Here is a 23,318-nt window from a genome sequence, read left to right as displayed (position 1 = left end):
CTTGGAGGTTGATTGTCGCTCGCTCAAGAATTGGTTCAACACTCGACTTCCAACAAGTTGAAGTAAGGCCGTAAGTATTATTCTGCACATATATTGTTTGCTTTGCTTATTGTCACTCGCTCAAGAATTGGTTCAACACTCGACTTTCAACAAATTGAAGCAAGGCTGTAAGTATTATTCCGCACATATATTGTTTGCTTTGCTTATTTTTATTTTTTATTCTTCTTCTCAATTTCGCATCATGACTAACCCCCAACAATTATGGAACAACTTCAATCTGTTCAAGCTCAACTTAACCAAGAAAGAGCTAAAAGAATAGAATTGGAAAAAATTGTAGCAAGAAATGTGGACGAAGTGTTGAGCCCCAACTTGACATTCGTCGTACCATCCGAGAGACTTTTCGTAAGCAAGAAGATTAATTGAAAAGCATTCACCTTTCAAAATTTTGATGGTATGAAGGAACCAAAGATTATATTGTCATGGCTTAGTCAACTTGATGACTACTTTTCCGAGGAAGAATTTTCTAAGAAAGATAAAGTCAAATGTGCTGCCAACCATTTGGTTGAAAGTGCATCTCTATGGTGGAATGCCATCAAGCAAGGACGAGATAGACCAAGGACTTGGAAGGAATTTCAAAAGCTTATCAAACAAAATTTCCTTCCACCTCAATATAATGCTAGGGCACATCAACAATGGGATATGCTACACGGAATTGATAAAGAAAACGAAAGTGTTGACGTACGTGGATAAATTTTGGTAAACACTTATCCAACTTCAAGCCATAGAGAGAGTGCGATGTGAAAATTCATTATCGGATTAAAGCCTACACTTAGGACATAGATCAACATGTTTCAGCCACACTCTCTATCCACGGTTATCTCTCTGGCCCACAATTGCGAGCGAAAGAATGGAGCAACAAGGGAGAACAAACCACCACAGGAGTCTCATACTATTAAAAAAGCCAATAACAATAATAAGAAGAGTGAAAATGTGAAGCCAAAGTAGGTTTCCGTACCTAAAATTACAAGATACTATAATTGCAAACAATGAGGACACATTGCAATTAATTGCCCGGAGAATAAGAAGCAACCCACCACTTGAGTCAACATGATCGATGGTGACGATGATGAGGACGATGACGACTTTTCTCTCGAGCAAGAGGGTAATTCTGAACAAGAAGATGAATACGATGATCCAGGTATGCCTAAACTCATCGAAAAGAAAATCTCTCCTCACATGCTTCTTAAAATGAAAGGTACAATATTAAGGGCAAGGAAGTAAGTATATTGCATGATGATTGGTAGCACATTTATTTCCAAAAAGCTTGTGCATGATTTTAAATTAGATGTAATTCCTTCTAAGTACAAGATTAAAACTACATTCCAAGGCACTAAATACAAATTGCACTAGGGAAGTGAAAGATGTTATATTATCCATTGCACCTTATGAGAAACCTTGCACATTTTTTTGTTACACCCCTGCATTCATATGATGTTATCCTTGGTATGCCATGGAGACATGAGCATAATGGATGTGCAATGTTTATGTAAGGTTTTGATGTTCAATTTGTGCAAAGTCTATGTTCTATTAATTTTTGTTATTGAGTTTGAGTAGTTCTTCTCCAAGTGTCATAAAGATCGTGAGACAGAGAGAGAGAGAGAGAGAGAGAGAGAGAGAGAGAGAGAGAGTTCACAAATACTAGGTTACTAGGTTAGTGACTTCCTAAAACTAAACGTGATGCCATGCAGAGGTGTCATGGCTTTCCGAGGCTCTAGAATCTAGATTCAGTGGGTCCTCATGCACGATGCCCAAGTTATTGGTTATGCCTCCTTGGCTATAGCTATAGCCACCACCAATAGTAGTGCACAAGCCCTCTCTACCAAGAGATACTGGGTTCGAATCTACCCTAGTGGCATCTAAATTTCAATCCCATCCCTCGCTAATAAATTCGTTTTAAACAAAAGTTATTTGTTTGAGTGTCCTTGTGTTGGGAAGGTGGAATAATCCATCGGCTCACACAAGCAGCCACCGCTGTGTAGCTAACAAACATCGAACCTGGACCCCCATAATGAGACCCAACCATTCTACTAGCTCGACTAACGCCCATTTGTTTGAGTGTTCTATGGTCAGGGGTAATTCGGCCTGTTACACATAACCATCCTTCTCTTTTTTGGTTGCATTCTATGGACATGTGTTGCCAACCAAGTTTTAAATAAATTTGTAACTTGGTCAGTCATTCCTTTATACACAAGAAAAAATGGGACCCCTTTTAGAAATGGACCTTTGTGTTGATTGGTCTTTTTTATCCATGTCCAGCCACTTTTGGCTGCCCAAGATTGCCTTTTCGATGACCTCTAGGTGGCATCCTCGTCAGCATGGGGACCATAGGACACTTTTTTCTATGTGGAAAGGTGAGTGCCCAAAATATGAATTGGAGTCTTTTGATTGGCTATGTAAACCAAAAAGGGAGGCAGTCCTGACTCCTGGTGTGTAAAGGGCCTTACAAGTTGGATGGATAAGAACGGAAGGCGTAGATTTAAAGGTTTGGAAAAATGCGCGATTTTTTTTCAAAGAATTGAATGTTTTTACTTGAGGTGACATGTTGGCCGGCGGGACCCGCAAGAACAGACGTGGCGTAATCAGAAAGTAGCGTGGCGCCGCCATGGCGGTCGCACTTTTGCTACGATATTATGTGAGAGGTGACATCATCGATGACGCTGTTTGGTGTTAGTAACTTAGAAGTTACATGTAAATTGTCTACTGAGAAAGCGGTAGTCGTGTTGACACGTGTACATTATGGGCCAATGACGTGTCCTTGTCTCGGACTCTGTCCGGACTCCAGAATCAAAGGCCTTTAACCTTTTCACTTTCGACAAATTTTATCCATAGGTGGCATAACTACGTGGCATGTCTTGACATGCAGTAAATGGGTGGGCATAGTAATGTAGTGAGTAATGAGATTGTGATGTCGCATGAACGAGGAGTGATTTTTTTTTGTGAAATTGGAAAGAACCACACACACACAAGTGCCATCGCTTCCACAAGGAGGACTCGTATCGAGTACCTTAACCTAACACGCGATCGGCAACAATAAGGAGGGATTTTAAATAAGATGGCATCTTACATATACGTAACCAACGGGTTCGTAATGTAGCAGTGTGGGTTTGTGACTTGGGGGAAGCCCTGAGTTCAAACCCTATAGCCACGTGGCACCCACAACCTTGGCTCTCCTCATTGCCAAAAGCGTGTCGTTCCACCCCTCACCTTGTTGAGTCTGACCCTTCTTTGGCCCGGCTCCATGGCCGTGGTAAGCTCGGCTCGTTCCATCCATCTCTGATTGTTGATCCCAGTGGTGCAGTGGCCAGCCTTGTTGGCTCATCAACTCGTCTGCTCAGCATAGCTTGTCGACACATAGCGGCTCCATTTTCCCCAGCATAATACCGCCGGCACAGTGGGGGGGTGGGCATACCACGTTAGGCACATGGCATCGAGAATACCACTAATCACGTAGGAGGCCTCACGTGCCTACATGGTGCGTGAGTCTGTTTCGTGATGTGCCTAGGTATGGGTCCATGTTATGCCTCGCACATCGCTTATTACAGATAGGAAGACCAATTTGGTACCCTTTGTAGCATTTCTTCCGGTCTTCCCCTGAGGTAGGAAGACCAAGCCGCCGAGGGGTGGGTGCCAAATGGTCCGATGTCAATTGTTAGAATGAGTCGACCCACTGATGAACAGGTAGGGAATTGCATCAAAGTTTTTGAAAGCAATCGAATAACCTCTTATGAATGCCACGTTGCCAGGTGAAGCGAACAGCGTGGCATACATATTTTTGTTTGCCTGTGCATTTTTTCTGTCTAAAAAACTGACGTCGAGAAAATGACGTGGCACACACGGGAACAGGATCACACCGGAGTACGTGGCTTTTCCAGGTAGTATTTGACAATTTCTAATTATCTGGATAATGACAAAAGGCGATCGTTTTTTTTTTTTTTGGGGGGGGGGGGGGAGGGGGTGGGGGGCATCGACAAGTTCATCTTTATCGTCCGCATCATTATCTTCTTGGGCGCAAGAAAAGGCTTGTATGGTATGTGTCTCCCCGCCATAGCCACAGAAGCTGTGCAGGAAATATAATTCCCTTTCATTACAGCGAACTCCAGCCTCTTTGTTCTCCTTCACCATTGCCAATCCTTCAGCCTTTTCCCCTTCCGGATGATCTACCCTTCTCATGTTAGGTCTCGCCTTCGGGTCCGCGCCCGCAGGTGCTCTCTCCTTATCTCGTCTATTTTGGTCTACCTGATAAGGAAGGCCAGTCTATGTCGGTTTGATCGCTTCTGCCATGTTTCTAAGGTTTTGTCATATAGCGTTTCAGCATCTAGGACTTCATTGTGTAGGTTTAGTTCTATGGAAGTGTTTCAGCTTAAATGTGTTCGATTGTGAATGACCAGGGTTTCAATATCTAGTTCAGCTTTGCTTTAGATGCTAAAGTTTGTACCCTTAGGGTTTTATTCATCTTTTAGGGTATTTCTTGTCCTTAAGGTTTCATTTTATAGGGTTTCTTACAGGGATCTCCATGTATGTGCAGATACACAGCAGTGAGTTCCATTGCAAAGCTTGTGATGTGGAGACGGTTGAAGCTGCAACGGTATAGAAAGCTTGAACTCAGACTGCAAGGAAATGCGTCACATCCAGGGAGAAGCGTGTGAGTTCTGTTGATCTGTAACTGTTTCAATTGGTCAGACTCACCATGTCAGTGAGCTGGGAGGTGGCCTCAGGCCCTACTGTAGGGTACAACATGGCAGCCCAGGGCAACAGTTGTGGTGTTGCAGAGGGTTCTAAGGTCCCTAATTTCCCTAATTACAGAGGTTTATCAGGTGGTGCAGAGAGTTCTACGGATCCTAATTACAGGGTACTTTCCCCACAGGATAATGTAGTCTGGGGGCTTTCAGCTCTCTCTTTGTATGTGCAGCCTCACAGGGAGGCAGAAGTCTCCCCACCGGAAGAGAACAGATGTATGCCTCTTGGCAAAGTACGATGTGCATCCCCAGAATTGAACAGATGCGTGTCTTTGAGAAGTAATGATAGCACATCTCTTGTCTTCACATCTCCCCCAGAGGGATCGCCGATGTGCAGAAAGGCTTTTGGATCACATAGTTCTACCTGCGATGTAGCTCTTGTACCACACAATGTGGTCCACAAACCATCACTGGTTTCATGTATTCATGACAGTTGTAATAGTGATGCGGGAAGCGATGTAGAATCCACGCCTCACAGTGCTGCTCTTAATACGGCATTTGTATCTCATAGTAACATCAGATCCAGAATGAGCTGCTCCCCCATGAACTATAATTCCCCTGATGAACACTATTGGCGAAGTAGACTCTATGGCTTTCCCAATACTCTCCGGAGCCCCAACTCAACACTGGATGTAGTTGCAGAGGACAAACCATGGGAGGATTTCCCAGTGCCAATGCCCGATGTAGTGGAGCCTGATACCATATCAACAGCATCATCATCATCATCATTTTCGTCTGTGGACGACATGCCACTTGATAGTTCTTGCACTTCTGGTGAGGGCTCTCAGGTCTCAGGGAACACAGAAGCACAAAGTGCCTACAAAGTATCATCAGACCACTTCAGCTCCTTAGGAGGGTCTCCTCCTAGGTAATTATCCCAAAGCTGCAACAAAGATTTGTTTATATTCTATTTTCAATGCACTGAGTGTGCTAATTTTGATATTTGTTTTCCCTTGACTCTGCAGGAAAGGTTTATCTCGATTCTATGCGGGCAAGTCCCGATCATTTAGCTGCCTGGGAGATGTAGTTTCCCTGAAAGATCTTGCCAAACCTGAGAGTCCATATGCAAGGAAACGCAAGCATAATCTAGGCAGCAATGGTATTCTTGATCGTCCTCGACTCCCCCCCTTACAAAAGGGTGCTGCCAGTATATCGAAGAAGTCACTTCACAGTGGCAAATCTTCACTAGCATTGGCTGTGGCCATGAGTACAAAGCAGGGTTTACTTGATATAGAGGAGCAAGATTCAAAAAGTTCTCTAGTAGCGCAAAGGTGGCCAAGAAGTCCAGTACCCTCTAGATCTTATTCTCTCTCTGATCTGCAGGGGGGTGGCAGGGATTCATTTTTCTCCTAGCTGAATCATTGTCTTCAAGCAGCTCTTATGAGAAGCTGCTGGCTGCATAGGCTAGTGTTTCTTAAACGTGTACATGTAGGTGGCCTTTCAAAGTATAGTAATTGGTAGTGGGTTTCTAGAAAGCAAAATAGGCGAACATTTCAAAGTAAATTAATTGGTAGTGGGTTTCTAGAAAGCAAAATGGACTTTGTTCGCTTTAGTTGCCGGATTTGATGCCTGGTAATGACATGTAGTTGCTTAGAGTGTCTGTTTCACGTTGGATATATGTCTTATCAGGATTGCAAACTGCTCGAGCTGGCTGTGGTGGTCTTGACCGCCTCTGCAAGGTTGAGTTTCTGCAAAAACTAGAAACAGGTGATGTGTGCTGTGCTCGTCTTTGCAAGCAATAGATTAATGTACAAACTATCATACTTTGTCTAAAGTGATCATTTTCGTTTCTTGTTTGATGCATGTGCAAACTGAGTTGTGGATCATACCTGTTATTGTCTGTGATCAGTTCATCATTATCTAATTCAATGCATGTGAAATGACACTGTTTGGGCGTGGTGATTGGGTTTACAGGATTGTAGTGACTTCAGGCGGTGGTATCGAGTCATTTCTATTTTAGAGAAAATATTTTTGTACTTAAATAGATTTTTTAACGTCAAAAGCTCATATGCTTAAGGCAAGGCCTACTTCCCTCTGTAAGTGGGGGTTCGTCAACAATATTTTTCCCCCCCTTTTTTGTTTTTATCTTAGCTTTTTTTTCAGCATGCAATGGAAATCCCATAGAAGAAGAAGCAAGCCCCATATTCCTTTCAACTGAGAGAGCATGGCCATCATTCCCACGCTTGGGTAATGGCATGTCTCATGTGTCTCAAACTCAATTTTGTGGTCCTGAAAGTTACCTTGTATATACATACATATACGTACATGAATGTACTTATATATACGTGTGCGGGTCTATGTGTGTGCATGTTTTTACATCTGTATAATTAATATATACACGTCTAAATATGTATGTATGTTTAAAAGGTTTATTACACAAATGCAAATATATATATATATATATATATATATATATGTAAGAGTGTGTATGTACGAATGTATTCACATGTGTATATGTATAAGTATGTTACACATGTATATATACGTATATAATTGGGTTTTGAGACACATGGATACCAAAAAATGCCATTCCACAAGGGTGAGTTATGGAAAATCTATGATTATGTTTTGTTGAAAGATATTTAGGGCTTGCTTCATCATATGGCTTAGGGTTTATATATATATATACATACACATTTTGAGTTCCTAGATGATATAATCTGGGAAAATATGTCCACTTTACTTGAGGCCCAAAGTCTTCTATAGTTTCCTTGCTCCTTGGTGATGTGGTGATGTAAATACTCTCAATGTACATGCATTTTGATATGTTCTCATCATGTATCTTATTATTTGTAGATCATGCTCTCATTGCCAATATATACAATGAAGAGGAACTTGTTTTCTTTGATGAAGCACAAGAAATGATCATTGGATGCATAAAAGCCATTGTTAGGAAGTGGGTTTATAAAGCTTAGGCGTAAAGCTGATGGTAGTATTTACTGCTACAAGACAAGACTTTTATCAAAGGATTATGGTAAAAAGCCCATTAGTCCGAAGTGGGTTTATAAGCTTACGTGTAAAGTTGATGGTAGCGTTGAGACCACTACAAGACAAGACTTGTTGTAAATGATTATGCTTAAGAGAAGGGTATAGATTATGATAGCGTTGAGACCGTTACAAGACAAGGCTTGTTGTGAAGGATTATGCTTAAGAGAAGATCATAGATTATAATTATAGCTTTGCACCGACGTCTTGTATAACTAAGATTAGATGTTTTATTACATTGGTAGCGCATCATGGTTGGAATGTATATCAGTTGGATATCAAGAATGCCTTCTTGAATGGTGATTTACATGGGGAGGTTCATGTATCTCAATCTCGTGGTTTTGTGGAGAAAGGATAGGAGTCTAAAGTATGCAGGTTAAAAAAAAGTTTTATATGGTCTAACGCAAGCTCTTAGAGTACGGTATGAGAAGATAAACACATACTTAGTTATAAATGGTTTCTACAAACAATCCAACTGAGAGTACCTTCTATGTAAGAGGAGTAAATATATATTTTTAGTTATCCTATACGGTGATGAAACCTAATGAGGAGTTAATCTTAGTAGTGAAGTATTTGTTTTTTTCTTAGTAAGCAATTGATGTGCTACTATAAAAGGAAACCCAAGCAATATTTTCAACCTTAAAGGTTGAATTACATGTCATTTGACATGAGAGATTTGGGCTCATTATATTATTTTTTGGGACTTATAGTTTATGCAGCGTGATGGTGGTATTATAATGTTGTAGTCAAAGTACATACAGAGACTGTTTACATGGTTTGGTGTTGAAGATTGTAAGCTCGTTGTTACACTAGTAGAGATAAGTGCTAGACTTAGTCTCTAGGATACAGGACAAGAATCCCCCATGTCCGTCTTCACTAATAGCCAGAGAATTAGCCGCTGTTGCGAGAAACCTAATGCTCCATGCAGGTTTATTTTGTCAAGGAGAGGTTCATTGCAGGAGAGATTAGCTTGGCTTATGTCTCTACACATAACAAAGTGGTAGATATGTTGAATAATGTGCTCTCACAAGAGAAGTTTTAAGTTTTTCGTAAACCTTTGGACTTATTGCCATTTGGGGATTAACGAGATCCATAGGATCCATGTACAGGTTCACATCATCACTATAGGGAGGATTTGTAGCCATTTATATGATACTGATGTGTGGTCATAGGCTAATATTGGGTCGGGATACTTTTTTCCTCTTTAGGAGGTTTTTTTTCCCAAGCGTATATAAGCACTCTCATGAGTGTGTAAGTAACCTTATCATGTCACTTCACTTATACTTCACTCATTCTCATCAATCTACTTTGAGTGTTGTGCTTTCATCTATGTCTTCTTGCTTGCTTCTATAACTATGTGTGTGTTGCTACTTTGATCTCCACTCTAACCATATTTATAGCCATTTATATTGTAATGATGAGGGGACGTAGGGTAATAATGGGCTGAGACACTTTTTCCACTTTGGGAGGTTTTTTTTCCGAGCGTATGTACGCACTCTTATGAGTGTGTTTAAGTAATCTTACTTCACTCATTCTCATCAATCTACTTTTAGCGTTGTGCTTCCATCTCTCTCTTCTTGCTTGTTGCATCTATGTGTATGTTGCTACTTTGTCTCCACTCCAATAATAAGTACTTGCAATTAGTCAGGCCTCTATTACTAGTGTTAAGCAACTATGTACACCGAATTTGTAGACTTGTCCTATTTGACATAAAGCACGGAGTAAGGTCGCTTTATATGTTCCAATGTCGTTTACCAAAGTCAAGTGCTCATTTGCATGGGTAAGATAGCAAAACGCCTTATAATAGGTTTGGCGAGTGAAACCTTGTTAACCTACGAAGTGGTTAACATACCCAATTTCCTAATGGTGACAGTGTCCTTGCATCACTCAAGTCAGTGGGGTGAAGTTGCACTACCGAGAAGTGGATGGCCGAGGGTACACCATGGAAGATAGTTGGTAGAATTGGTCCACACTCTATGATGGGCGGAATGAGTGCCAGGACTCCATGAAGGTTCAAAATGAGTGCCAAGACCCCATGGTAGATGGAGATCCGCGAGATATCATGGTGCGATAGGGTAAGATGCTCGGATCTCATTACCTGATGTTGAGAGATTGGGCTGGTGCTTCATGAATACCTCGACTAGGGTGATGTTTTTTTGGGGTTGAATTAGAGTCGAAGTAGAGTAAATAGACATGGAAGCTCGAGGGAGGTACCTACAAGGTCGAGGGTTCTGCACAGGCAGTGATGGGTCGTACCATGGGCCAGGCTTGTGCCCCCGCCATGGTCCCTCTATCTAGAGATGTACCAGGAGGGTTGGCATTGACGAGGGTAGTTGCAGGTGCATGAGTGCGTGTGTGCCATGAGTTATGAGAAGTGCGAAAATATGTAGGTGACATGTATGGAAAATTTGTGTATTAATAGTGATGATGTGGCTATAACATGCAGATCTCGTGTATATATTGTTGGTGGAGTGCATGTGCATTGGGCAAAAGGTGGGCTCATGTAGAAGCGTCATGTGGTGAAAACTTCAACACAATGCTTTCTTTGACTCTTACATATGGTTTGAGATAGGGAATTGGTGGTTGATGTGTAACCAGGTTAGCCAGTTGGGAATGAGATTAGGTTGTCTATGAGAATGGAAGAATTTAGAACACCCAGGTTGGCATGAACATGGGTAAAGCGTGCACGCGGACATGGGCGAATGTATTTAGGCACTTTTTAGCCTTTTTTTGAGCTATTGGTGGCTATTCGGTCTACTTGCTTGAAGCATGATGATGTCGACAAAGGTGCCGTGGCTTTGGAGGTGAAATTTTGCATTGCCGAGCAATGCCGACCTTGCGCATGTGATGTTGCTTTGATGTTTTGAGCATCTCTTCCTCACTTGAGTAGCACAAATGTATGCCCGTTGTGTGACTTGGAAGGAGATGTAGAGTGGGGTTGCTTGAAGCCCCGCATTACGTGAAAAAAGTTTATGAAATGTCAAAGGAAGCTTAACATCTTGTAGATTTAGAGCCAGCTCAAAGAACAAGGGTCTTTAAATGTGTATGAGATTCCCATTTGGGTGCATGGATCAGATGGCTCCACAAACCGCAATTGGGATGTCCTTTTGATTGGGCAAGATGCAGGATTCTCCAGAGAACATCTCCATGAATTCCCAACGTACGGAAGACTAGAAACCTTGTGAGTGTGCAGATGCCAGAATTGTTAGCCATGGATGCAAAGAGGGCTGTACTATGAGCAAGAACGAGACTCGATGATTAAGACAAGATTAAGCAAGACAACTAGATCGAAGGCAAGCATGCAAAGTGTTGACATGAGGCATAAATGTTGTGTGCAAAAATGAGATCTAATGTCAACGTGTCTTAATAAGGTGTAGTGTAGACCATTGGGTGCGATTAGCTAAAGGCATGAGTGCATGAATGGGTGCCAGGTGGACCACAAGGTAGGAAGGACAGTTCAGTCCTATGTGCTTAAGTATCGGTGGCAAAAGGATGTGGTGTCATCCACCATGAGGTGTGCATAAAGATTCCTTTGTGCGTAATGGATTAAGTCCTTCAGTTTTTGGTAAGTGCACGGTTCGTTATGTGGTGAGTGCATGTTCGGAAAGGATTTTGGACTATTCAAGAAGATGTACTTGGACTTTCCGGGAGAGTACCTATAAACAACTAGCTATACTAGCTCTACCCTTGGTGGCGAGCACTCTACCCATGCCCTACGGGAACGCTCTACTCACTCTGTGGGGAGCACTCTACCCATGCTCTACTCACTCAGTGGTGGGGAGCCAATATAAGTAGTAAAAGGAGGGTGAAGTGGTTTACCTGAAGTGGTTTACCTGAAGTGGTTTACCTACACTTATTGGTTGCTTAGGTAGATGTGGATATCGGTGGTGCATGCTGAAAGCGGTCGAATAAGAGTGTTGTCTCACCACCGATAGCTTCTTGTCGGAATGTTGAAAGCATGGATGAGAGCATCATCTCGTCGGGTAGCTTCTTCTTAGTGGAGATGTTGATCTTCGCTTACGATTTGCAGTTGCATTGGCTTCGAGGTTGGTATACAAGTGTCACACGTGTGTTGATGCCTTGAAGTTACCTACTAGATTGCTTGCTTTGGGTCCATCTTTGGGGTGATGAGCTGGCGTCTCAGTCTCTTTATCACACTAGTAGCTTTGCCGGCGGCATTATAAGGAAGACAGTTGGTGAGGTTTTCGATCATGCACGGTTGGCTGGCGTGTGGTGGTGTTGAAGAACCAGGTTGGCTAGGGTGGGTGTGCTACGAAGGTTTTGGTGAGGCTGGTTCTTGATCGTGAATGGTCAAAGGTTTTGTTGTTGGAGAGGTGGTGTGGCCGGTGGCTTGTGTTGTGGTAGAGAAGCCTTGCTGGCCCTCTCTCCCACTCACTCTCTCAAAATCACACACACACACACACACACACTCGTTCCATTCACTCAGGAGCTCTCACATCAAACTCTGGCAAACTTGCAACCCTTGCTTTCAACCTTTGCATCCAAGTGCTTGGGAAGAACATTGGCATAACTGTGAGACTTTTGTTCCTTCCACCACAGCTCCAACTAGCTGATTCGTAAAGAGCAAGACATCACAAAACAAGGGGTGTCCAGTGGGATAACCCAAGTTCATCAACAACCTTCCATCGGCTAAGACAATGATGCGAGTCTTGGTTTTACGGAACACCTAATCAAATTGAGGCTTTATGGTTATTGTCTTTACTCCAAGGTCTCCAACACATGCATATTGATCTCTTTGTCAAAGTGGCCAATATTATAGACAAAGGCATTGTTTTTTATCTTCTTCATGTGGCTTACCATGATAATGGTCTTGTTACTAGTAGTAGTGACAACGATGTCAGGGTCTTGATAACATCTTCGTCGAGAGTCAAGACACAAGAAGTCCTTCCAAGGCTTATAAAGCACATATGGGATCAATCTGAGTAAAAACCACTCATGCCCCATCTTTCGTAGCAAGAGCTTAACACCAACATAACCATAGCCACAAATAACAACCACTTTACCAGTTACCATGGCATCAGTGGCCCTCATGAGTCCATCAGGCAAAGAGTGATCGCGTAGAACTCGCACTTTGTCACTAATTCATTCACATTAATGGTAGGAAAGAGCGAAGATCCATTGGCCTGCATTTGGCGCAGAGGCGGTGCACCCTAGTAGTTGTCTCCTCTGACACACCAACAAGTCTGTCCTTCATTTTGCGATACTTCTTGGGGTCCTACTTGATGCCCTCCAAGATGATGGAAAGAACAATTTAAAACTCGGTTGTCACTGGAAGCAGGATCCAGGAGGGTATCATCCTTGGCAAAAGCATCTTCCACCTTCACACCCTCATGGATGGAGAGTGGCATCACCACCCTCATCAACAATCAAATTTGGGCCACCACCTGGACCTGAAGAGAGACAAACAGATAGGTGTTTGATCTGAGTAGTGCTAGATCTGAATTGCACGGAGTAGATAAAGCACGCATGGTGGCCTCCACCACCATTCTAGCAATGGCTTGGGTCATGGTGCTTACGAATTCATTCTCTGAAGTCTAGCAAACAAAGCTATCTCACTGGTTTTCCTTGGATCAATCAAAGTGCAAATTACCCTTATATGCCTTGCCTTTGTGTTCTTGTATATATCATCCATGCCATGGTTGTATGATTCTCTTTCCCGAAAAAAGAACATTTTCTTTGACATGAACTTGTACTCTCTCATGCTCAACACTTCTTTCTGAAACTCAACATCTAGCTCCTTCCATAAAGGAGACCATGAATTTCTCACTTCATCCTAATTCATCTCCTCCATCACACTTACAAAATGGAAACAATAAAAGCTCCCTTCTCTGGCAAGCCCCCCTCATATTGCAAGGCACTCTTTAATGAAGCAACCTCGCACATATGGAATCAACCTACAAGATCGGGCCAAGAGTTGAGACAAGTGACGTAGGCAGGTGTTGGAGGCAGGGCGTAGCGGGCTAGAGGTTAGGTGGAACTCCAGAATAACCACTAATACCCGGGGGTGGGGGCTAGTTTAATAAAGTAATTAAAAAAAGTAAAAGGGAGGATTTTAAAAATAAATGTTTGTTTTTTTGTGTGTTTTGTGTGTGTGTGTGTGTGGTGTGAGTGTGTGTTTTGAATAAATTAAATTAAATTAAATTAAAGGCAACTAAATTAAATTATTATTATTAATAATAAAGTAAAAAAGAAAAAAATACAAGGGAGGGGGAACTTTTTTTAATATTAATTATAAAGAAAAATCAGGGTTATTTTTGTAATGTTTTTTTAATTAAAATAAGGAAGAGATGAACAAATAAAAAAGAAAAGCTTTTGAATGGAAAATACAAATTAAAAAAGAGAAGGAGGGGAGGAAGAAGGAAAAGAGGGGGTTACTTTTTTTTTAAATGAGAGAAAAATAAAAAAATAAAAAAGAAAGGGGATTTTTTTTAAAAGTCAAATAAAGTAAAAAAGAAGGAAAATAAGGAAAAAGAATATGCTTTTTTCTCTTAATATTAATTATAAAGAAAAAATGGGAGAGTGAGTGAAATCAAAATTTTAAAAAATAAACAAAAACAAGAATGAAAAAAGCAAAAAAGAGGGGGTGTTTGTAATAATTAGAAAAACACAAAAGCAAGGGTTTTTTAAAATTAAGAAAAATAAAATAAAAAGAAGGATAAAAAAGTAAAAAACAAGAGAAATTATAAAGAAGAAGAAGAATAAAAAAAGTAAAAAAAAGAGGAAGAAGAAAAAAAAGGATAAAAGGTACAAAAGAAGAAGGAATAAAAAGAACAAAATGGTAAAAAAGAATAAATAAAATAGAATAAAAAAGAAGAGAAAAATAAAAGCAGGGGCGTTTTGATTTTTTTGAGAGGGAGCGGGGACGCATGTGTGAGTGTACGCCAGGTGCATGAGTGTAAGAGAATGCGTGTGCCAAGGACGCAAAATGCATGAGGGGCACGTGTGTGTGAGATGCAAAGGGGCGAATGTGTATGCACACACGCATGTGTATGACGTGCAAGTGTATACACGTGTGAATGTGTAAAGGTGAAGTACACGTGTGAATGCATGAATGCAAGTGCATGCACACACGTGCATGTGTGTGTAGGTGAGAGTGTATGTGTAAATGTGTGAATGCATGAATGCAAGTGCATGCACACACGTGCATGTGTGTGTAGGTGAGAGTGAATGTGGAGAATGGGTGGTGTGCACACATGGTTGTAAAGGTGAGTGCATGTGTAAAGAAACTGGGAGTGAGATGCATAGTGAACCAAAGTGGATGTCACGTAGGTAGCTAGAAGTCAAGAGTAGCCGGTAGGCACAACAATAAGATGCACTCTCACATCTTGATCTGCCCTTTACAATGAAGCAAAGGGGTGATATATTATGTGAAACATGTCCGCAAGACCTTAGTGATTTCGGAATTTCGATTTGAGATTATTTTAGGCTTTGTTTTGTCTCGACAAGTTTTTCTCATGCAATCTATGAAAGTGTCAATTTTGATTGTATATGTCCAATGTCTTGCTTGGTGCATAGTTCTGTGAGACATAAATTTGGTTGCAAGACAACCTATGCGGAGAATCTAAGATTTATACGTTATTGGTGGATGTATGTTTTTGTGGATTGGTTTATATACATAAAAGGTTTATAATACCATTGGAGGTGACTATGTTGGAGATTACAAATTTGGAAAAGGTTATGCCTGACAGTCTTTCCCAAATTTGGAAAAGGTTATGCCTGACAGTCTTTCCCAAATTGTGGACAAGAAGTTGACAAGAACAACTTCCAAGCATGCAAGTTCAGGATGAGAAAATTTATGATGGAAAAGAATACTAGGAGTTTGTTTCAAGTGACAAGGAGCCAAAGCTTCCCTAGAATAAAATGTCACTCCTCAATAGGTGTAAGCCTTTAAGACTTAGAATGAGAAAGTCAACAAAGTGATGCATTGATTGTCTGTTAGTGTATTGAATGCTATGATCGGCCACATATAGGATGTAGTGACACCTAAGGATGTATGGGATACCTTGGTTAATTTATATAGCACAAGTAATAAGGCAAGAAAGATGCTTGAAGCAAGAGCTGCATATTGTGGAGAGGCATACAATGGATACCAATGATTACTCATCATTGAAAGTGAAAGGGTTTGCAGATACCCTTGAAGTGATGACTTGTTGTTGGTCACATTATTGAATGAGCTTGACAAATACTATGATTATTTTTGGACATCTATCTGAACTCAAAAAAACTTCCCAAATCTTGAAGAATTTATAGCCCTCTTGATTATGAGGAGATGAATGAGCTTGACAAAGACTATGATTAATTTTGGACATCTATCTGAACTCGAAAAAACTTCCCAAATCTTGAAGAATTTATAGCCCTCTTGATTATGAGGAGATGAATGTCGGAAGTAAATCATCTTTTGAAAAAATCCAAGAGCAGGCCTTCTACATAAACACAGGTAGAGGTAAAGGCAAATCTTCATCTTGAGGTAGAGGTAGAGGTGCATGCTATTTTTTAGAAATAGAAATCATGGGAAGCAACAATAGGAATCTAATGTACAAACATGTGGAAGGGGAGCCAAAGAGGCAGAGGTGGATGATGGCAAAGAAATCAAAGTTAAAATAACATGGAGTGCTATTATTATAGAAAATTAGGTCATATAGCAAAGGATTTCTATAAAAAGAAAAATGACATTAAAAGTGGGAAGCTGGAAAAGGGAACTATATAACTTCAAGCAACTGAAAAGCAGCAAGGGAACTACATATCTTAAAGAGCAAGTAAGCTGAGATAAAAGTGAGCTGATTTTCTTTTATCCAAATGTGCCAGGCTACGGTACTAGTAATAATCTCCCCAAAGTGATCTCCAACATCATGAAGACTCAACTTCAAACCTGTCTCCATTGGAGTAGCAATAGGCTTGCAGTCTTCAAGGCCAAATCTCCGCAACAATGTCTCAATATACTTTGTCTGACACAAAGCAATACCTCCATCACACTGCTTAAATTGTATCCCCAAATAATGATGCAAATGCCCCAAATCTGACATCTCAAAAGAGGCATTCAAATCAGCCTTAAAATCAGCAATATGACTCTCATTTGGTCCTGTGAGCAGCATGTCATCGACATAGAGAGCAATGATTAGATGTACATCATCCACATGTTTAACATACAAAGTGCTTTCTGTTGGACTATTCTGATAACCATGTGCAGTCAAATATGCATGTATCTTTTCATACCAAGCTCGTGGAGCTTGCTTTAAACCATATAAAGCCTTTTTCAACCTGCACACTTTGTTTTCCTGCCCTCTTTGAACAAAACCACGAGGCTGCGATACATACACCTCCTCATGCAAATCTCCATTCAAGAACGTAGTCTTTATGTCCAACTGATGTACATTCCAACCATTATGAGCTGCCAATGCACAAATGCTACGAATGGTAGTCATACGACAAGTGGGAGCAAAGGTCTCATTAAAATCAATGCCCTTTTCTTGAGCATAACCCTTTGCAACAAGTCTAGCCTTATAGCGATTAACACTGCCATCTGGCTTTCGTTTCAATTTAAAAACCCACTTACATCCAATGGCCTTTTTACCAATAGGCAAATCACACAAAGACCATGTACCATTCTTCATTATAGCATCATATTCACTTTGCATTGCAGCCAACCAATTTTCTGAATTTTGTGCCTCATCAAATGAAAGAGGTTCTTCCTCTTCACACATACTAGACATAGCCAAAGCATAACAATCTGATGCATAAGAGGCATGCTGAAAACCTGAACGAGTACGACTAGTCATAGGTGCATCAATCTTACTATCACGCAAGGTTTGCACCAGCCATTTAGGCATACCTCTAGCCTGCTCATTTTCAGCCCTATCCTCATGAATTACATCCTGTAAATCTGCATCAGAAATAGGCTGATCTATGATGTCATTTGAAATCTGCATAGGCTGAATATTTGCCTCATTAGGACTTACATTTGAATTCCCACCTGTAAAGAGAGGCAACAACGTATCAAATACATCCCGTGAGCTCACACTTGTCTCTTTGGTACATGATAACAAGGGCTGCACATCATCTTCCACAAAAACAACATCTCGACTAATCAAGATACGCTTTGACTGCGGATGATACAATCTGTAACCCTTGCTTTCAGCACTGTAACCATGCATTTGACAGCCTTATCATCCAATTTTCTGCGTTGTTGCATAGGCACTAAAGCATAGGCCAAGCAACCAAAGACACGCAAGTGACCAATAGAAGGCTTCCTGCCATGCCAAGCTTCGTATGGAGTAATAGACTGCAAGGCCTTAGTGGGACACCTGTTGAGTACATATGCAGCACACATGACAGCCTCAAGCCAAAATGCATGTGGTAAAGCTTGGCTCTTAACCATACATCGTGCCATCTCCATAAGTGACATGTTCTTCCTCTCAACAACACCATTTTGCTGAGGGGTATACGGCACTGTACATTGGTGTTTTATCCCACGACTAGCCAGAAATGCATCAAACTCTTTAGACATGTACTCCCCCCCTCGATCAGAACGGAGGGTGCCCACAGTACAATTGGATATATTTTCAACCATAAGGAAAAATTGTTTGAAGCACAAAAACACTTCCGACTTTGCCTTCAGTGGATATACCCATGCATGCCTTGAGTAATCATCAATGAAAGTCACGAAGTACAAGTGTTTACCAAATGACGGAGTTTGCATAGGCCCACATACATCACTATGTACAAGCTGCAATTTGCGAGTGGCTCGCACAGAACCATCCTTTGGAAACGCAGAACGCTGCATTTTGCCCAAAATACAGCCTTCACAAACATGTTTCAATGGTGCCTCAAGAGGGGGCAATGAAGCAACCATATCAAATTTCTGCAAACGCAGCAAACTAGCAAAGTTCAGATGACCAAAACAAGCATGCCATAGTTTTGCATCTGAAACTGCCTTTTCATCAAAAACTGCATTTGCTGAATCTTCCACACACTTGTCATAAGAATTGAGCCTATACAGCCCATGAAACAAGGTTCCAGATACAATAATCGTATCACCAGAAGTCAAATCATGAACAGTACATCTGTCATCCACAAATTTGACTACAAGTCCAAGTCTAGCAAGCGCAGAGACAGACAATAGATTCTTCTTTATCCCTAGCACATACAAAGCATCTGAAAGTGTGAAAGCGCTGCCATTTGCAGCAGTAAGCATAATTTTACCAATGCCCTTCACTGAGTAAGAAGCATTATTGGCACATGTGACAGTATTCCCATTAGGGACAGCCTCAAGAGAAGTGAACATATCACGATGCGAGGTAATGTGCTTTGTAGCACCACTGTCAAAATACCATAGATGAGAGTCAACAGAAACTGCCAAACATGCATCATGTACAGATGGGTCATACTGGCAATACACGCTAAATGCCCATTCTGTATCCTGCACAACATTTGCAGAATCTGCATTTGTAGAAGCATCCGCTATTGTGGCTGCATTTGACTCTTTCTTCTTTGCCTCTTTAGCCTTTAGCTTAGGGCAATTCTTAATGACATGATCATTTGGCTTACAATAGTTGCACCTGGTCTTTTTCTTGCCTTTATCAAGAGCCTTCTCAGACTTATTGTTGCTACCTGTGGAAGGAGAAGAAGTTGCAGACCTACTAATAGGAGAAGAAACAGTGGAAGGGGCTGCCTTACCACTTCTTCTCTGCTGGGCAGCAATAAATGCTTGATCAACTGCACATTGCCTGGCCCTGTTTTGCCTGGACTGCGCTTCTTGCAAGAGCTTGTTGACTAAAGTATCATACTTGATAGCATCAGGTCTGTCCTCATTAAGAAGGCTCCACGTGGAAGCAAAAGTCTGATATGTCTCAGGTAAAGCATCAAGAACAGTCTGCACAAGAGAATGATCAGGAATAATCTCACCTACAGAAATCAACTGTTCTTTGAGATCTTTAATCTCAGTAAGAAAAACGTTCATGTCATCATCTTCTAGCATAATCTTCAATTCTAGCTCTTTACGCAGGTAAGCGATTTTTGCCTCGTTACGACCTGCATACAAATCAGCTAGAATATCCCAAGCTTGTTTTGCTGTTTTAGCTGAACGAATATGTGGGGTGATGTTACGTTTGACAGAAAGTGCAATTAAGGCATGAGCCTGCGCATCTTTACCATCCCAATGAGCTTGTTCAGCAGTGGATAAAACAGCAGCAACAGTAGAGCTGCTAGAACCTGCAACATCCTCAACAGATCCTACATCCACAGAACCTGGACGTACATCCATACCCTGCACAATGTTCCACACTCCTTTTGTAACCAAAACATGCTGCATCATGTATACCCAAAGTGGGTAGTTGCTGTCTCCATCCAATTTGTCATCAGCAGAGATAACATGCGAAATACATCATTGTTGTTATCAGCCACCCATGGCCATTGACTGAAACTAATGCAAAAGCTACCTGTAATGAAGCAAAGATTGAACAGAAAACAACTCGTGCTATGTAGCACGGTCCACAATAGATTACATATGCCTGTTTTGCAAAAAACTGCACTGTTATAATTTCTGCAGAAAATGACAAAAATACCTGTGCAGAACTTGAAATGCAAAAACGGAGCCCGAAACGACCTCAGATGCGTATTTTAAGAACGCTAAGCCCAACGGGCTTATTTGCAAGGTATAGGGACCTGGAAGCACTCGTGAAAGCTCACCTCAATCGAAGAACATGAGTCGAAGGGTGTTAGCGGCGTAGCCCTGGGAGCCGATGCGCCTGCTCTGATACCAATTGTTGGAATTAGGGTTGCAGGAAAGCACACAAAGCTTGGAGAAGAAGAAGCAAGAATGCACACAAAACAAAGTGTTAGATTGTGTCAATGTACAAAAGATAAGTTAGCCCTAGTATGATGGGTGTATATACAAGCCGGGGGAAAAAACCTCCTAAAGAGGGAAAAAGTGCCCGGCGGTCCTAAGTGTGTTCACACGCATCACTGCCTATGTATATGGCAACAACTCTCGTGACATATATATGTAGTGAAGGTGATTGACATAATGCCCATATATAAGCCGCTCTATCGGATACTTGATCCCTATACTCCTTTGTGCAATTATGGTGACTCCCTTGGTGAACTCACATTCTTAGGCATCTCTGCACTTTCCACATCTTCTGTATGTGTTTGCATCCCGTTCTTACCACTTTTTGATGGAGAAGACTCCTCAAGTCTATGTAGATCACTACCTCTTGAGGGTGGTGACATCAGTAACCCCCTCATCCGTCTATAGGCCCCATTCAAAATGGTTATGGCTATGCATAAATGGACCTCTTAGTCATGTTTTGAACTTCATTTGAATCCCCAAATATATGTACAACATCACACTCCCCTTCAATGCAAATTGGAGTGCATGTGCCTAGCCAATCTAGACACGAAGTCCATTTTGAGCCGACTCGCTCACAGCGGAACCACTGAGTCCAATTTGAACATAGAAGTTCGGGTGGGAACCAACCCATGCGCATGCACCTGACACGTGCATCGCCTATGCACACATCACGGCAACCGTTTTGAGCTTCTCGGTGAGCTCGGGCAGGGGAACCCTCATACCAATGGGTGATTACAAAAAAAATCGTTTTAAGCACGCAGGCTCGGGCATGGTTACCCATCTCATAATCATGGGTGAAAAAATACAATCATTTTGGCCGAGTGGGGTAGGACACCCATTACGTGCATGTTCTTAAAGATGCGAAAGAATATCCGAGCAATGTGTGTGTGAATAGTCTTTTACAAATTTAAGTGAACTTCGTCCAGACAAGGTCTATACCATGTGAATGGCCCCTTACCTGCATTAAGGGTGACATTTTAATTTATTTCAATTGAATCATTTCAACTTGCTCACAAGTCACAACACGTCACAAAGTTCACAGTTCTGGTACTGTGCGTCGAACGCTCTTTAGAGCTACATGCCAAAAACTGGGCCCTCTCTACGCGCCACACGACTTGCAGGGTAGCTGGCGCCTGCAACGTGCGTTGCAATGGTTTCTGACATCGTCTTCTCCAAAGTCTCTTCTCCATGCTACTTTTGCTTTGGGTGCGCTCTCTGGTGCTGTTCACTTCTCCAGTAGCTTCGCTCCTCTTTGCCTTGTGCTCTACAAACGAGCGACTGCTTACCTAGCTGCGCCTCTAGTGTTCTCAGTTTGCACAAGCTTTAGTTATGCCATGTTGGAAAAAAACTAGGTCTCCCCATCCTTTCCTGCGGAGTGGCTTCCCTCACTGCGTCTAGGATATCGTTTGCGCTAGTACACACGACGATTGGTCCGGACGTGTCTAGCAGTACTTTCTCCCCTCGCTGGACGAGTATGTCTCTGCCTCCACCCATCCTCTCTAGGGCTGAGTCCACGAGCCCTTGCTACTTCAGCTTCTTGTTTTAAGCTACTACTACATTGCTTTGCTCTACAAGTCAACACTTTGCGCACTGCTTGGTGCTTGGTGATGCTACTACATTGCATGCTTGTTGTAGGCATTTGCTTATTGCAAATGCTTCTATGCTACGCATGCTTATACTGCTTGCACTACTAGTTGTAGGTGCTACACTTGTTGCACTTGATGGGTCAACATTTTTTCAGCCTTTTCTTCTTGCGCTTCCCTTGTGCTGGCTGATTCTGATGGTGAATTTACACCCAATGTCCATGTCGCCACTTCATCAATTCCTTAGAGATGCTCACTCTTCTCTTTGTACAATTTTCCCAACTACCTTCTACCTTGAGGTTTACACAGCCAACAACGTGGCTATAGTGAGCTTCCCATTGTGCTAACAATTTTCATGCTTTCCTCTTGCATGTCAAAACTACTACAAGGTTCCCACAAAAAACCAAGGTCCATAAATCATTGTGAAATTTCCCATAGCTTTCACAACTTTACTCATCTCCTTGAGCAACATCCACAAGTGCATGCTCTTCTTGATGCACACACACATGTGAACTCCATTGAGTCCACCATCTCACTTGCCATCATCTTGACAAGCATGCACCTCCACAAGAGCATTCTCCCATGCTCAACAACCAAAAACATTAAGGTAAAACTTCACAAATTACCTGCACAAACTTCTTGGCAGCTTCCTTGTTAACACCGAAGACTCTATAACCTTCATACTTGCTGAAATCTCCATTTTCAGCTTCTTTGATGATGATGAGCATGCTCTCCATGTTGCAAAACTCCCATTTGCAACTCTCTTGGGCAGCTTCTATGCAACCTTCTTGTTGCAAATCTCCTCTCAAACTTGAGAATGGCATTTCCAAATATCTCTCAAATCCTCACACAAATGCAAATCCAAATGATAATATGAGTGTGCATAATTTCTTTTTCATAATAACTGAAAATAATGCTTAATGAAAGAACTCATAACCATGAAAACTATACATAAATATTTACCCATGACCAAGAGCCCACCCAAGCTCTAATACCATGTTAACAATCCAAAAATGGGATTGATCATGGTGATAGACATAGATTAAGTAACATAATTAGGGTGGATTATACCACAGTAAGAACTCT

At 41.6% G+C, this 23,318-nt stretch overlaps 1 protein-coding gene and 1 pseudogene across 3 annotated transcripts; one reads left to right on the top strand and one right to left on the bottom strand.

Annotated features, from left to right (window-relative positions):
* Positions 1 to 3,990: 3,990 nt before the first annotated feature.
* LOC147630020 (uncharacterized) lies at positions 3,991 to 6,593 on the top strand. 3 transcript variants are annotated; one of them, XM_086811593.1, is made up of 3 exons: positions 3,991 to 4,087; positions 4,586 to 5,664; positions 5,762 to 6,593. In XM_086811593.1, the coding sequence occupies exons 2-3, from the start codon at positions 4,748 to 4,750 to the stop codon at positions 6,147 to 6,149; spliced, it is 1,305 nt and encodes a 434-aa protein (XP_086667719.1). In that variant the 5' UTR covers positions 3,991 to 4,087; positions 4,586 to 4,747; the 3' UTR covers positions 6,150 to 6,593. The 3 variants fall into 3 exon arrangements, with proteins under 3 accessions (XP_086667719.1, XP_086667717.1, XP_086667718.1); XM_086811591.1 differs by having other exon boundaries at positions 4,011 to 4,262; XM_086811592.1 differs by having other exon boundaries at positions 4,085 to 4,350.
* Positions 6,594 to 12,347: 5,754 nt separating this feature from the next.
* On the bottom strand, positions 12,348 to 13,056 carry LOC147630019 (adenosylhomocysteinase pseudogene; annotated as a pseudogene).
* Positions 13,057 to 23,318: the final 10,262 nt, after the last annotated feature.

Source organism: Cibotium barometz, chromosome 17 (assembly GCF_041138505.1).
Source record: "Cibotium barometz isolate CiBa-2024 chromosome 17, ASM4113850v1, whole genome shotgun sequence".
NCBI lineage: Eukaryota > Viridiplantae > Streptophyta > Polypodiopsida > Cyatheales > Cibotiaceae > Cibotium > Cibotium barometz.
This window is presented reverse-complemented; position numbering and strand designations above follow the sequence as displayed.

Bases quoted from the DNA above. Each gene is read 5' to 3' on its own strand.
- LOC147630020 (XM_086811593.1), top strand. From the start codon at position 4,748: ATGTCAGTGAGCTGGGAGGTGGCCTCAGGCCCTACTGTAGGGTACAAC. The intron at 5,665-5,761 runs GTAATTATCCCA...TTGACTCTGCAG, and splicing joins TTAGGAGGGTCTCCTCCTAG to GAAAGGTTTATCTCGATTCT.